Consider the following 12,032-nt stretch of genomic DNA (forward strand, 5'->3'; position numbering starts at 1 on the left):
TTAATTTTTTAAAATGATAGGAAGTACAATTTACTTTTAACCCATTTAGTCTTCTCCACCACTCCATCAGGTAAGAAAAACGAGAAATTAAGAGAAATCAAGCAACTTGCCCAAAGTCACAGAGATGGCAAGTGGCTGGGCCAGGTTGTGAGCAGAGCCCGGCTGGCTCTGGGACTCACAGAGCTGTATAAATTGTCTGTTGCCACATAACAATCACGGCCTCGCTTGGCAGCTTAAGATCATAGACTTTTATTATCTCACGGGTCCTGTGGATGGGAATCTGGGGTGGACTAACTGGGCCCTCTGGCTCAAGCTCTCCCGGGAAGCTGCAGTGGAGCTGGGCACCAGAGCTCTGGTCTCATTGAAAGGCCCAGCCTGTGGACTGGAGGAGCCGCTTCCAAACTTGCTCACGTGGCCGTAGCTGGATTCAGTCCCTTGGGGGCTGTTGGCTGGAAGCCACTCTTGGGTCCTCAGTGAGTGGCCCTCCTTGTAGAATAGCTCACAGCAGGAGAGAATGCCCCAGATGGAAGCCACTGCCTGATACCACGGCCACTGTGCCCAGATGCTTCACTGTGGTCTCTTTACCCACTGGGTTCCCACAAAGTCATTAACTGTGATGATGGCCAGTGGCCCAAGATAAGTGTTCCCAAAGGCATCATTTATTTCATGCAAAACAAAAATAAAAAGGATAATCACCTGTTACCAAATACGGTTCAGAAATTGGGAGACCAGATGTCAAATGGATATCTCTGGGTAAAAAATTTAAAATGTCTTCTTTATTCTACATTGCTTACTGGTATCTTCTTTTTTTTTTTTTTAAGATTTATTTACTAATTTGAAAGGCAGTTACAGAGAGGCAGACGCAGAGGTAGAGAGAGGGAGAGGGAGAGGGAGAGGGAGAGAGGTCTTCCATCCACTGGTTCACTCCCCAAATGGCTGCAATGGCCTTAGCTGGGCCAATCTGAAGCCAGGAGCGGGATTTTCTTCTGGGTCTCCCACATGGGTGCAGGGGCCCAAGGACTGGGCTATCCACTGCTCGTCCAGAGAGCTGGATCAGAAGTGGAGTACCTTGGGCTCAAACCTGCGCCCATATGGGATGCCGGCACCTCAGTAAGCAGCCTTACATACATACCACAGCGCCAGCCCTGGCATCTTCAAGGAACATGTTATCAAAAAATAAGTGGTGTAGATAGTTGCAGGGCCAGCTAACTTTTTCTTAAAAAGTTGAATGAACAACTCCAGGAGGCCTGTAGACGTCCTTGACTTTGCTGTGTAAGAATGAACGTTCATTCAGTACTCTCCGTGCAGAAAGCGAGAGAACACTAAAAATGCCGGATGGGGACTAGCACAGTGGACCAGGCTGCTGTCTGTGAGGCCTGCACCCCAGAATGAGCACCAGTTGGAGTCCCGGCTGCTCCACTTCCCATCCCGCTCCCTGCTAATGTGCCCAGGAAAGCAGCAGAAGGTGGACCTAGTACTTGGGCCCCTGCCACCCACATGGGAGACCCAGATGGGGTTTCAGGCTCCTGGCTTCTGCCTGGCCCAGCCCTATCAATTGTGGCCCTTTGGGGAGTGAATCAGCTGATAGATATATAGATAGATCTCTCTCTCTTTCTCTCTTTCTCTTTCTCTAACTCTGCCTTTCAAATAAATAAACTATTTAAAAAAGAGAAATTAAATTGTCTTTTTTTTTTTTTAAATTTTTGACAGGCAGAGTGGATAGTGAGAGAGAGAGACAGAGAGAAAGGTCTTCCTTTGCCGTTGGTTCACCCTCCAATGGCCGCCGCGGCCGGCGCACTGCGGCCGGTGCACTGCGCTGATCCGATGGCAGGAGCCAGGTGCTTCTCCTGGTCTCCCATGGGGTGCAGGGCCCAAGCACTTGGGCCATCCTCCGCTGCACTCCCTAACCACAGCAGAGAGCTGGCCTGGAAGAGGGGCAACCGGGACAGAATCTGGTGCCCCGACCAGGACTAGAACCTGGTGTGCCGGCGCCGCTAGGCGGAGGATTAGCCTATTGAGCCGTGGCGCCGGCCTAAATTGTCTTTTTTTTTTTTTTAAAAAAGATTTTATTTATTTGAGAGGCAGAGTTAACAGAGAGAGAGACAGAGAGAAAGATCTTCCATCCACTGGTTCACTCCGCAAATGGCTGCAATGGCTGGAGCTGCGCCGATCCGAAGCCAGGAGCTTCTTCTGGGTCTCCCACGCGGGTACTGGGGCCCAAGCACTCAGACCATCCTCTACTGCTTTCCCAGGCCGTAGCAGAGAGCTGGGTCGGAAGAGCAGCCAGGGCACAAACTGGTGCCTATATGGGTTGCTGGTGCCACAGGCAGAGGCTTAGCCCACTACCCCATAGGGCAAGAACATTGCCCTTTTAAAAAAATGTTTGATGGCCACTTTACAGTTTGGAGTTAAACATGGACTCTGTGGGGAAAGATATTGTGGAGCAGCGGGTTAAACCCCTGCTGGGGCTGCCCGCATTCCGTATCAGAGTGCTGGTTCACGTCCCAGCACCTCTGCTTCTGATCCACCTTCCTGCTGGTGCAACCTGGTCTCAAATGCTGGGACCCCTGCCACCCATGGAGGAGACATCGCCGAAGTTCAGGCTCCGGCTTTGGCCTGCCCAGCCCTGATGGTTGCGGGCATTCGTGGAGCAAAACAGCAGATGGAAGATCTCTGTGTCTCTATCACTCTGCCTGTCCAGTGGATAAAAATAAACATTTAACATTTAACATTAAAAAAAAATTTTTTTAAAAAAGTGAAGCTTTGAAAAAGTTGCCTCTGTGGATGGGCATGGGTGCCGGGATCGTGAGCACCACTGAGAGCAGGGTGCTGCGCTGCAGCCCCACCCCCCTGCCTCCTGGATGCTGTTTTATTCATGAATGAAAATGCCGGGTCATTCAATTTTAATTCAGACTTTTCTGTGTTTCTGGTAATAATTTGCCTTTGGGAGAAGAGGGTTGTTTGGCTAGAAATGTTTCAGTTCAGAGACCAGCACTAGATTACATCAAAGATAGCACCAGTGACATTCACGGCATGGGGGAAAAGAGGTCGGACCAGCCCGGTTCCTGCTTCGCCACCTGCTGGCTCTGTGGGTGTGTCCTCAGGGGAAGTAAACAGTCTCCCTGAGCTGTGTCCTTTTCTGTTACCTGGGAAGGATGAGGACAAGAGAGGACAAGCGAGATAATCCATGTGGACTGCTCTGGGGAGTTCTGGGGTGTTCACCTGGTGCTCCGTGTACCCTGGACACCTGCTGGTGTGACTTGGTAGCAAAGCGATTGAGGAAAAGGTGTCCTTTGTGTTTTTTTTAATTCTGGTGGGGCGTGTGGTATTACATATCACCATTAAGAGAACATTCGTCATATTGGTATTTGGTCATCGCACTCTACAAAATGTCAAAGTTCAGGAAGATCCAAAGTGTTGGAGTTGCATGAACTTGGCTTGCTGTCCTGGTTCTGCAACTCACCGGCTGTGAGACTTCAGTCTCTGATCCTCACCTGTAAGATGAGAGCAACAGTACTCGTGTCACAAGGGGCTCGTTTGCCTACGTGGGCCTGACTCCGATAGCACAGACACATACAAGCTTACCAGGCTCTGATTTTTAGGAGCGCTGCCTTGCTAACCTTTGCCTTCCGCCATCCGTCACTCACAAAGACCTGGCACTGGGTGGGAACTGCGGATGCTCTGGGAGCAGACTTGCTGGCTGTGCACCTGCTCTTGGCATTCCTGTCTTGTGGCCCATCAATCCCAACTCCTGGCTGGCGGGTTCTTGCCCTCTCTCCACCCTCTCCCTGCCCCGTTTACTCACTCCCTGCATCCTCACCACTCCAGGTCACTTCCCTCAGGATCTCTGCAGCCACAGCTCCCACTCAGTACTGCCTCTGGTCCCGTACTCCTGCTATCTGATTCCCAAGAAACCTGATCGCTCCCCATGACGTGATGCCAAGACATCACATTCGAAGGGACTGTGTTGGGCTTCAGTGGGCTAAGACGCTGCTTGTGACACCAGCTGGCGTCCCGCTCCCTGCTGATGCTCCTGGGTGGCAGCAGAAGGTGGCCCAGGTCCTTAGTCCTGCCACCCACATGGGAGACACAGATAGAGTTCCAGCTCCTGCCTGCTACCGGGCCCATCCTGGTGTTGTGGCCATGTTGGAACTGAACCAGCCAATGGAAGATTCTCTCTGGCATGCTCGCTGTCTTCTGTGGCTTGGCCTTTCAAATAAACAGATCTGTATTTTAAAAAGACATTCTCTGGAGAAAAGAAAGGAGGACTTGTGTATTCTCAATTGAGACTTCTTGCTAGTGGTGAAATGTTTGTTTTCCCTCTTTGCTGGACTCTAAGGCAGATCATCATGTGTTAAGAGCTGTTTTTATCAAAATGTGCAACCCCTGTGTTACACAGATCTAGTTGGAATCACTGCTGTCCAATAGCCCTGAGTTTTGGCCAAGGAAGAGATAAATAGGATTAAAAAAGTCATCAATATTTCCCATTTCAACTCTCATCTGATGGAATAACTCTAAGAAATCCCTTTTTAAGATCAAGTGGGGCTGGCGCCGCGGCTCAATAGGCTAATCCTCCGCCTGCGGCGCCGGCACACCAGGTTCTAGTCCCGGTCGGGGCACCGATCCTGTCCCGGTTGCCCCTCTTCCAGGCCAGCTCTCTGCTGTGGCCAGGGAGTGCTGTGGAGGATGGCCCAAGTGCTTGGGCCCTGCACCCCATGGGAGACCAGGAGAAGCACCTGGCTCCTGCCTTTGCATTGGCGCGGTGTGCCGGCCGCAGCGCACCAGCCGCGGCCATTGGAGGGTAAACCAACGGCAAAGGAAGACCTTTCTCTCTGTCTCTCACTGTCCACTCTGTCAAAAAAAAAAAAAAAATCAAGTGGAAGAAAATAAAAATCATTTTGTTCATATCTTTTTTTTTTAAAGATTTATTTTATTTATTTGAAAGACAGTTACAGAGAGAGGTAGACAGAGAGAGGTCTTCCATCCGCTGGTTCACTCCCCAATTGGCTGCAACGGCCAGAGCTGCGCTGATCCAAAAGCAGGAGCCACGAGCTTCTTTCAGGTCTCCCACGTGAGCACAGGGGCCCAAGGACTTGGGCCATCTTCCGCTGCTTTCCCAGGCCATAGCAGAGAGCTGGATCGGAGGTGGAGCAGCCAGGACTTGAACCGGCGCCCATATGGGATGCCAGTGCCGCAGGCGGAGGCTTAACAGTGCCGGCCACACTATATTACATTATTAATTAAGAAAGTGTTTTGCTATCCAAAACAATTATAAAAATGAGATATGAATTTAAATATGTTTTCTAGTATTGCGACTTTGTGTGGTTTGACAAGCTCTTTGTGTGTATGTGTTGTGCACACTCAGCTTCCTATCCTGGTTAATGGAGGCAGAATTGTAGACAGACTTCCAAAAGTTCATGGGTGGGGCCGGCATTGTGGTGCAGCAGGTTCAACCACAGCCTGCAACGCCAGCATCCCACATCAGAGCACCAGTTTGAATCCAGGCTGCTCTGCTTCCACTCCAGCTCCTTGCTAAAGCATCCATGAAAGCAGCAGAAGATGACGCAAATACATGGGCCCCTGACACCCACAGGGGAGACCCGGATGGAGTTCCCAGCTTTAGCCTAGCCTAACCCCAGGCATTGTGGCCATATGGGGTGTGAACCAGCAGATGGAAGATCTCTTTGTATTTCTCTCACTATCTCTTTTTAAAAAAAAATGTTTTTTTTATTTGACAGGTAGAGTTACAGACAGTAAGAGAGAGACAGAAAGAAAGGTCTTCCTTCCGTTGGTTCACTCCCCTCATGGCTGCCACGGCCAGCGCTGTGCTGATCCGAAGCCAGGAGCCAGGTGCTTCCTCCTGGTCTCCCATGCGGGTGCAGGGCCCAAGCACTTGGGCCATCCTCCACTGCCCTCCCGGGCCACAGCAGAGAGCTGGACTGGAAGAGGAGCAACCGGGACTAGAACCCGGCGCCCATATGGGATGCCGGCGCCGCAGATGAAGGATTAACCAAGTGAGCCATGGTGCTGGCCCCCCTCACTATCTCTGTCACTTTACCTTTCAAATAAATAACTAAATCTTTTTGAAAACAAATGAAGGAAGCATTGTCATCTAAGAAAAAAGTTCAGGGGCCTGCAGTGTGGCACAGCAGGTGAAGCTGCTGCCTGTGATGGATGCTGGCATCCCATATGAGTATCAGTTTGGTTACTGCACTTCCAATCCAGTTCCCTGCTAATGCACCTTGGAAGACAGAAGAAGATGGTCCAAGAACTTGGGCCCCTGCCACCTATGTGGAAGACCTGGATGGAATTCCAGGCTCCTGGCTTTGGTCTGGCCCAAGCCTGGCTATTGTGGCCATTTGGGGAGTGAACCAGCAGATGGAAGATCGGTCCCTCTCTCTCTCTAACTGCCTTTCAAATAAATAAGTAAATCTTTTTTTAAAAGTTCATGGGAAATGCATATTATGAAAAAACTGTTCATGGATTTTGAAATTGTGTTTCCCCCAAAATAAACTTAGCTTTCAGTTCCATTTATGAGATATGTGTATATATAAAGATGATCTGAGGTCACTCTCTGGAAAGTAGCTACTGATCCCCGAGTCTGACAAAGCTGCGGCAGCCTCAGTAAGAGGCACTAACCTCTCCCAACCTGTCAGTGTGCGCCAGGAGGGCCAAGATGAGCAGTGCCACCGGGGATTTCTGAGTCACAGATATAAGTCCTTCCACTCTCGCCTCGTATTCCACAGCGTCCTACAGGGGTCAGCCGGGCTGTGTTTGCACAACGCACAGAGCCTGGGAACGCTCCGTCTGTCAGTTCGTCCCAGTGTGAAAAATGTGACAAACGACTGATGACCAGCACTTTGTTTTAAACAAAAAATGTTAACTGGGGACCACTGAAGACCATTCTCTGCTGCGTGATTTTTGATTGTCATGACTGGGGGCACAGCCGGGGGTGGGTAGATGCAGGATCTTGGTAAACATGCCCAGGACAGCCCCCACCACAAAGATGATCCACTCCCACATGTCAATCATGGCAGGGTTGAGAAACTCTGGCCCAATATATGCATTGGGATACAGATTAAACTTTTATTTATTTATTTATTGACAGGCAGAGTTAGACAGTGAGAGAGAGAGACAGAGAGAAAGGTCTTCCTTCTGTTGGTTCACCCCCCAAATGGCCGCTACGGCTGGCGCGCTGCGCTGATCCGAAGCCAGGAGCTAGATGCTTTCCTCCTGGTCTCCCATGCGGGTGCAGGGCCCAAGGACTTGGGCCATCCTCCACTGCCTTCCCCGGGCCACAGCAGAGAGCTGGACTAGAAGTGGAGCAACCAAGACAGAACCAGTGCCCCAACCGGGACTAGAACCCGAGCACTGGTGCCGCAGGCGGAGGATTAGCCTAGTGAGCTGCGGCACCAGCCCAGATTAAACTTTTTACAAAATTTGGGAAATTTTTATAATCTCATCTTTCACATGCTTATACCATGGGCATCATTTCAGGTCCAAAAATACTCACAATTTCTGCCTTGAAGCAAGCAATTCATAGAAACACATGTACAAAATAATTTACTAAGTCATATTCTTCTTGGCTCCCTCCCAGTGTTGAACTTTTTATTTTTAAAGATTTATTTATTTACTTCAAAGTCAGAGAGAAGGAGAGACACAAAGAGACAGATCTTCCATCCACTGGTTTACTCCCCAGATGGCCGCAATGGCCAAGCCAAAGCCAGGAGCTTCTTCCAGGTCTCCCACATGGGTGCAGGGGTCCAGGTACTTGGGCCTTCATCCACTGCTTCCCAAGCTATTAGCAGGGAGCTGGATCAGAAGTGGAGCAGCCGGGTCACTGATGGACTTTTAGGTTATCTCCTCTTTGTTGTTACAGATGAGACTGAGATGAATGTTTGACCTTCATCTCTGTGCCCTGGTCCCATTATTTTCTTGGGACAAATCCTAAAAATTGAAATTGCTCAGTTGGAAGCAATAGGAAGTGGCCTAGGAGCATGACACTGGGTTTTCCTCTCTGTTAAGACTGTAGCGAATTTGCAGTGCCTGGATGTGCCCAGGGATCTGGGGTGGTCTGGAGGCCCTGACACTAGCTCTGTTAGGGACGTGGGGCCACCTGATAGCGCAGTATTGTCCTCATATGTGCTGTCCCCAGGGGCTCTCACCGTGTGTGTTCACTGCAGGATGCAGGCTCATCAGTCAAGCCGCAGCCAAAGTCGACATCGAGTTTGATTATGACGGGCCTCTGATGAAGACGGAAGTCCCGGGGCCTCGGTCCCAGGTGAGCTGAGCACACTTGAGTGGTGTTTTGAAAAGGAGAGAAAGGGGCTCACGAGGCAAGAACGTGGCAGACCTTAGCAACCTGTGTCATTGGTGCTTCTGCACAGCTCACCACTAGAGATCCTGGGTGTGAGCCTGGCCTGTGTGCCGTGAGAGGTCAGCACACCTTCACAGGGGCGCCACAGCTGTGCAGAATAGTCACAAAAGCCTCGGTAGCATCCAGGGTGACCGGAGGAGGCGCTGGCTCTGCTGGGCTTACCACACGCCCAGGCTTGGCTGTTTGTCAGCTGACCTGGGGTGTGCTGGTCCTGGCTGTGCTCCACGGGTTGTCATCCTCCAGGAAGCTTGACCCGGCTGGCTATCATCATGCTGTGGGTCTGTGGAGGCCTAGGATCTACACTGGCCCTCTGTCTCTGCCCCTCATTGTGCTGGCCACGGCAGTCACACGGCCTGCTTTGAGTCCAGGGCAAAGGCTGGGGCAGAGCACCTGACTGTGAAAGTACCTGGTGAGGGGATGAGCACAGGGCCTGAATACCAATCACGTGCCCCTGAACTCGGTCTTGGAGAGTGAGGAGGAGGAAAGAATTCTAATCCAGGCAAGCACATGCAGAGTAAACCTTTTAAGGCAAATTTATTTTCCCTTGCAGGTTTTGCAGGTTTTACATGCAGTGTAATTTTTTGGTTACTGTCAAAAGATACTCTTTTTGTCATTACAACTTTTAAAAATCCAGAAATATTTCTGGTATTGTGAATGATTGTATTATTTTGTGTTATGTTTTGGTAACAAAAGCAGAGACATTTTTCATATATATATTTCTATTGGGGCAATGGATTTTAGTCTAATAGTAGTAAAATACTTAGAATAACTATTCATATACTTATCACTAATACTATTTTGTGTTTTTATGTGAAAATCAATAATTTCATAATGCTAATTGCTAAAATTTATTTTATGTTGAATTATTTTTAGAGTAAAAAAATCTTTGTCATGGGAAAACAGCTAGTTTCTAATTTCCAGTTTCTATATGAAATTGCACAAAAAATTTATGCAGTGTTTGGATTATAATTATAGATATAACATATGGTTCTTTGATATGCAAATTAATGCTTCCCTTTTATATTCCTACTCGTTTAGGTATAAAGCCTTTTTTGCCTAAATAGAGAGAGAACATCCGTTTTTATGGCTACTAGACAAATACTCTCAGCTTACACTCTTGTGTTAAATGTTTTAGTTTGCCTGCCATCTTGTCAACTGCACTGTTAATTTCCCTGGGTCAGAGAATCATTTCCTGCCATCTGTTTAATATTAATTTAAAATATTTATAATAATTGTTGGCAATAAGCCATTTCATTATTAAGTTAAGCCATTAAGTTGTTGGCAAGAGAAGAAAGCCCCACAACTTGGGGAGACACACATGATGTTCAGCGCTTTCGGCAAGAGTGTGTGCTTGATCCATGCTCTGTTCTTGCCCACAGGAGCTGATGAGACAGCTGAATATTGTCCAGGTGAGTGGGGCTGGGGCAACCCTCCTTCTGAGGCTTCTCTGTAATAATGTAATTGAGAGAGACTCAAATCTGCACTGGCTCTTTAGAAAAAATGCAGTTCGGTAAATTTCCCCAATTTCTATTATTGATGTCTATTTTCATTCCTCTGTGATTGCAAACTGTATTGTGTGTGATTTTAATTCTTTGACATTTTCTGAGGTTTTGTAATGGCCCAGCGGTCAGTCCTGGAGGGGGTTCTGTAGGTGGTGGAGAGGCGTGTGGGTTCTGATGTTGCCGGGTGGCATGCTCTCTAGCTGTTTGGCATGTCTAGCTGCTCTGGAGTCTCGTCCTAGTCTCCTATGCCCTTACTAATCATCTGCCTGCTGGTCGTCTTATCCATTCCCAAATGGCAGCCACTGAAGTCTCCAGCTATTAGAGTAGAGCTATTTCCTGCTTTGATTCTGTCCATTTTTGCTTTGTGAATTTTGAGGCTTTGTTGTTAAGTGCAAATATGTTTAGAATTGCTATTTCTTCTTAGTGGATTGATCTTTCATCATTATAAACTGTTTCTCTTTAGTGGCTTTTTTTTTTTTTTTTTTTTTAGTCTATTTATCTGATGCTAGGAAGAATCCTGCTAGCTTTCTTGTGGTTGCGATGTGCATCATGTATCCTTATTCATCCCTTTACGGTCAGCCCATTTGTGTTCTTGAATCTAAAGTGTGCTTCTTGCAAACAGCATATAGTTGGTTCTTTTTATTCCATCCAACAATCTCTGACTTTTAATTAGATGGGTCAATCCATTCAGGGTCCACATTGATGGCGCTGCACTGATGTCTACCACTTCGTTGTTCTCTATATATCTTGTATCTCTGTTCCTTTGTTTCTCTTACACTTTTTGTTTTACATTAAGTGGATACTTCATATTTACATGAAGTGGATATTTCCTAGATTTCTTTAATGATTACTACATATTTTTGGTTTTCCTCGTGTTGCTCTGACTTACCATATAAAGTTAACTCTCCACCAGCTGCAGATTCAACCAGCTGCAGACCAGAAATATATTTTAAAAACTGCATTTGTACTGAACATATACAGACATTTTTCTTACCGTTTTCCCTAAACAATTCAGCATAATAACTATTTGCATTGCGTTTACTTTGCAATTTTATATGCTACATAACAATGGTTCAGTTAACCTGTGATATGGAGGTCTAGCTTGATATGGAGGTCTAGCTTGATATGGAGGTCTAGCTTGATATGGAGGTGTAGCATTTACCATGGTGGGCTCCTAAGATTGTATCACCTAGTGAGGCTGTAGCTGCCTAATTTGGAGTGAGTACATTCGGTGATGTTTGCATAGCAACAGAATCGCCCAGTGACACATCTCTCAGAACATGACCTGTTGTTAAGTTCCGTATGACTGTAGTAGGCATTGTAAGTTATCCAGAGGTGATGTACAGTGTACGGGAGGATGTGAGTAAGTTATACGCAAGTATTATGCAATTTCATAGAGGGATACGAGACTCTGTGGGTTTTGCTCTCCCTGGGGGATGGGGTCCTGGAACCAATTCCCCATGGATATCTTGTTAAAATCTACCCCAGATTTTAGCCCAACCTTTTTGTTATGATATCTAAAATGCATACAGAAAAATTCATAAAATACAAAATCACAGCCTAAGAAGCTGTTAGAAAGCAAACTGTCCATATAACTTCCCCTACAACAAAAAGCATCACTGCTGGCGCTCAAAAATACCCGCCCTGTGTCCAAAGAATGAGACCCACGACTGATGCAGGCTGAATCCCGGAAGACCAAGCACCTAGCGCCTGGCAGGGGACCTGAGTCTGTCTCTTCTTTCCCCAAGAACGCAGAGGCCGTGCATTTTTTCTGCAATTACGAAGAGAGCCGAGGCAACTACCTGGTGGATGTGGATGGCAACCGGATGTTGGACCTTTATTCCCAGATCTCCTCTGTCCCCATAGGTAAGAGCCGGAACATCAGCCTCGCATGCACCTGCCCCTCTCTCTGTCTCTTGGTCGTGGCTGCCCAGGTGTTAGCTGCTCCTGCCAGCAGGCACGTCTTTGTGTGTGGCCGCACACATCCCTCCAGGCCAAGGAAGGGAACAAGTGATGCGTTAGGCACGTGGCACATCTTCTCTCATTTACTCCTCCCCAGAACCCTGCCGGGTCAGTGTGTGCCGAGTCCCCATTGTGCAGATGGGTAAACAAGGCTTGGAGAGGTCACGTAGCTGGCAGTCTGTGTGACCAAT

General features: G+C 48.0%; 1 protein-coding gene across 3 annotated transcripts in view; it reads left to right on the forward strand.

The window, feature by feature from the left end:
- ABAT (4-aminobutyrate aminotransferase) overlaps nt 1-12,032 on the forward strand; it is a 98,720-nt gene that overhangs the window by 51,043 nt on the left and 35,645 nt on the right. For all 3 annotated transcript variants that reach the window (XM_062179651.1, XM_062179653.1, XM_062179654.1), the window contains exons 3-5: nt 8,184-8,281; nt 9,757-9,786; nt 11,628-11,745. In XM_062179651.1, the coding sequence (XP_062035635.1) occupies nt 8,184-8,281; nt 9,757-9,786; nt 11,628-11,745 (246 nt within the window). The remainder of the gene's footprint in view (nt 1-8,183; nt 8,282-9,756; nt 9,787-11,627; nt 11,746-12,032) is intronic.

The sequence above is a fragment of the Lepus europaeus genome, chromosome 21, assembly GCF_033115175.1.
Source record: "Lepus europaeus isolate LE1 chromosome 21, mLepTim1.pri, whole genome shotgun sequence".
NCBI lineage: Eukaryota > Metazoa > Chordata > Mammalia > Lagomorpha > Leporidae > Lepus > Lepus europaeus.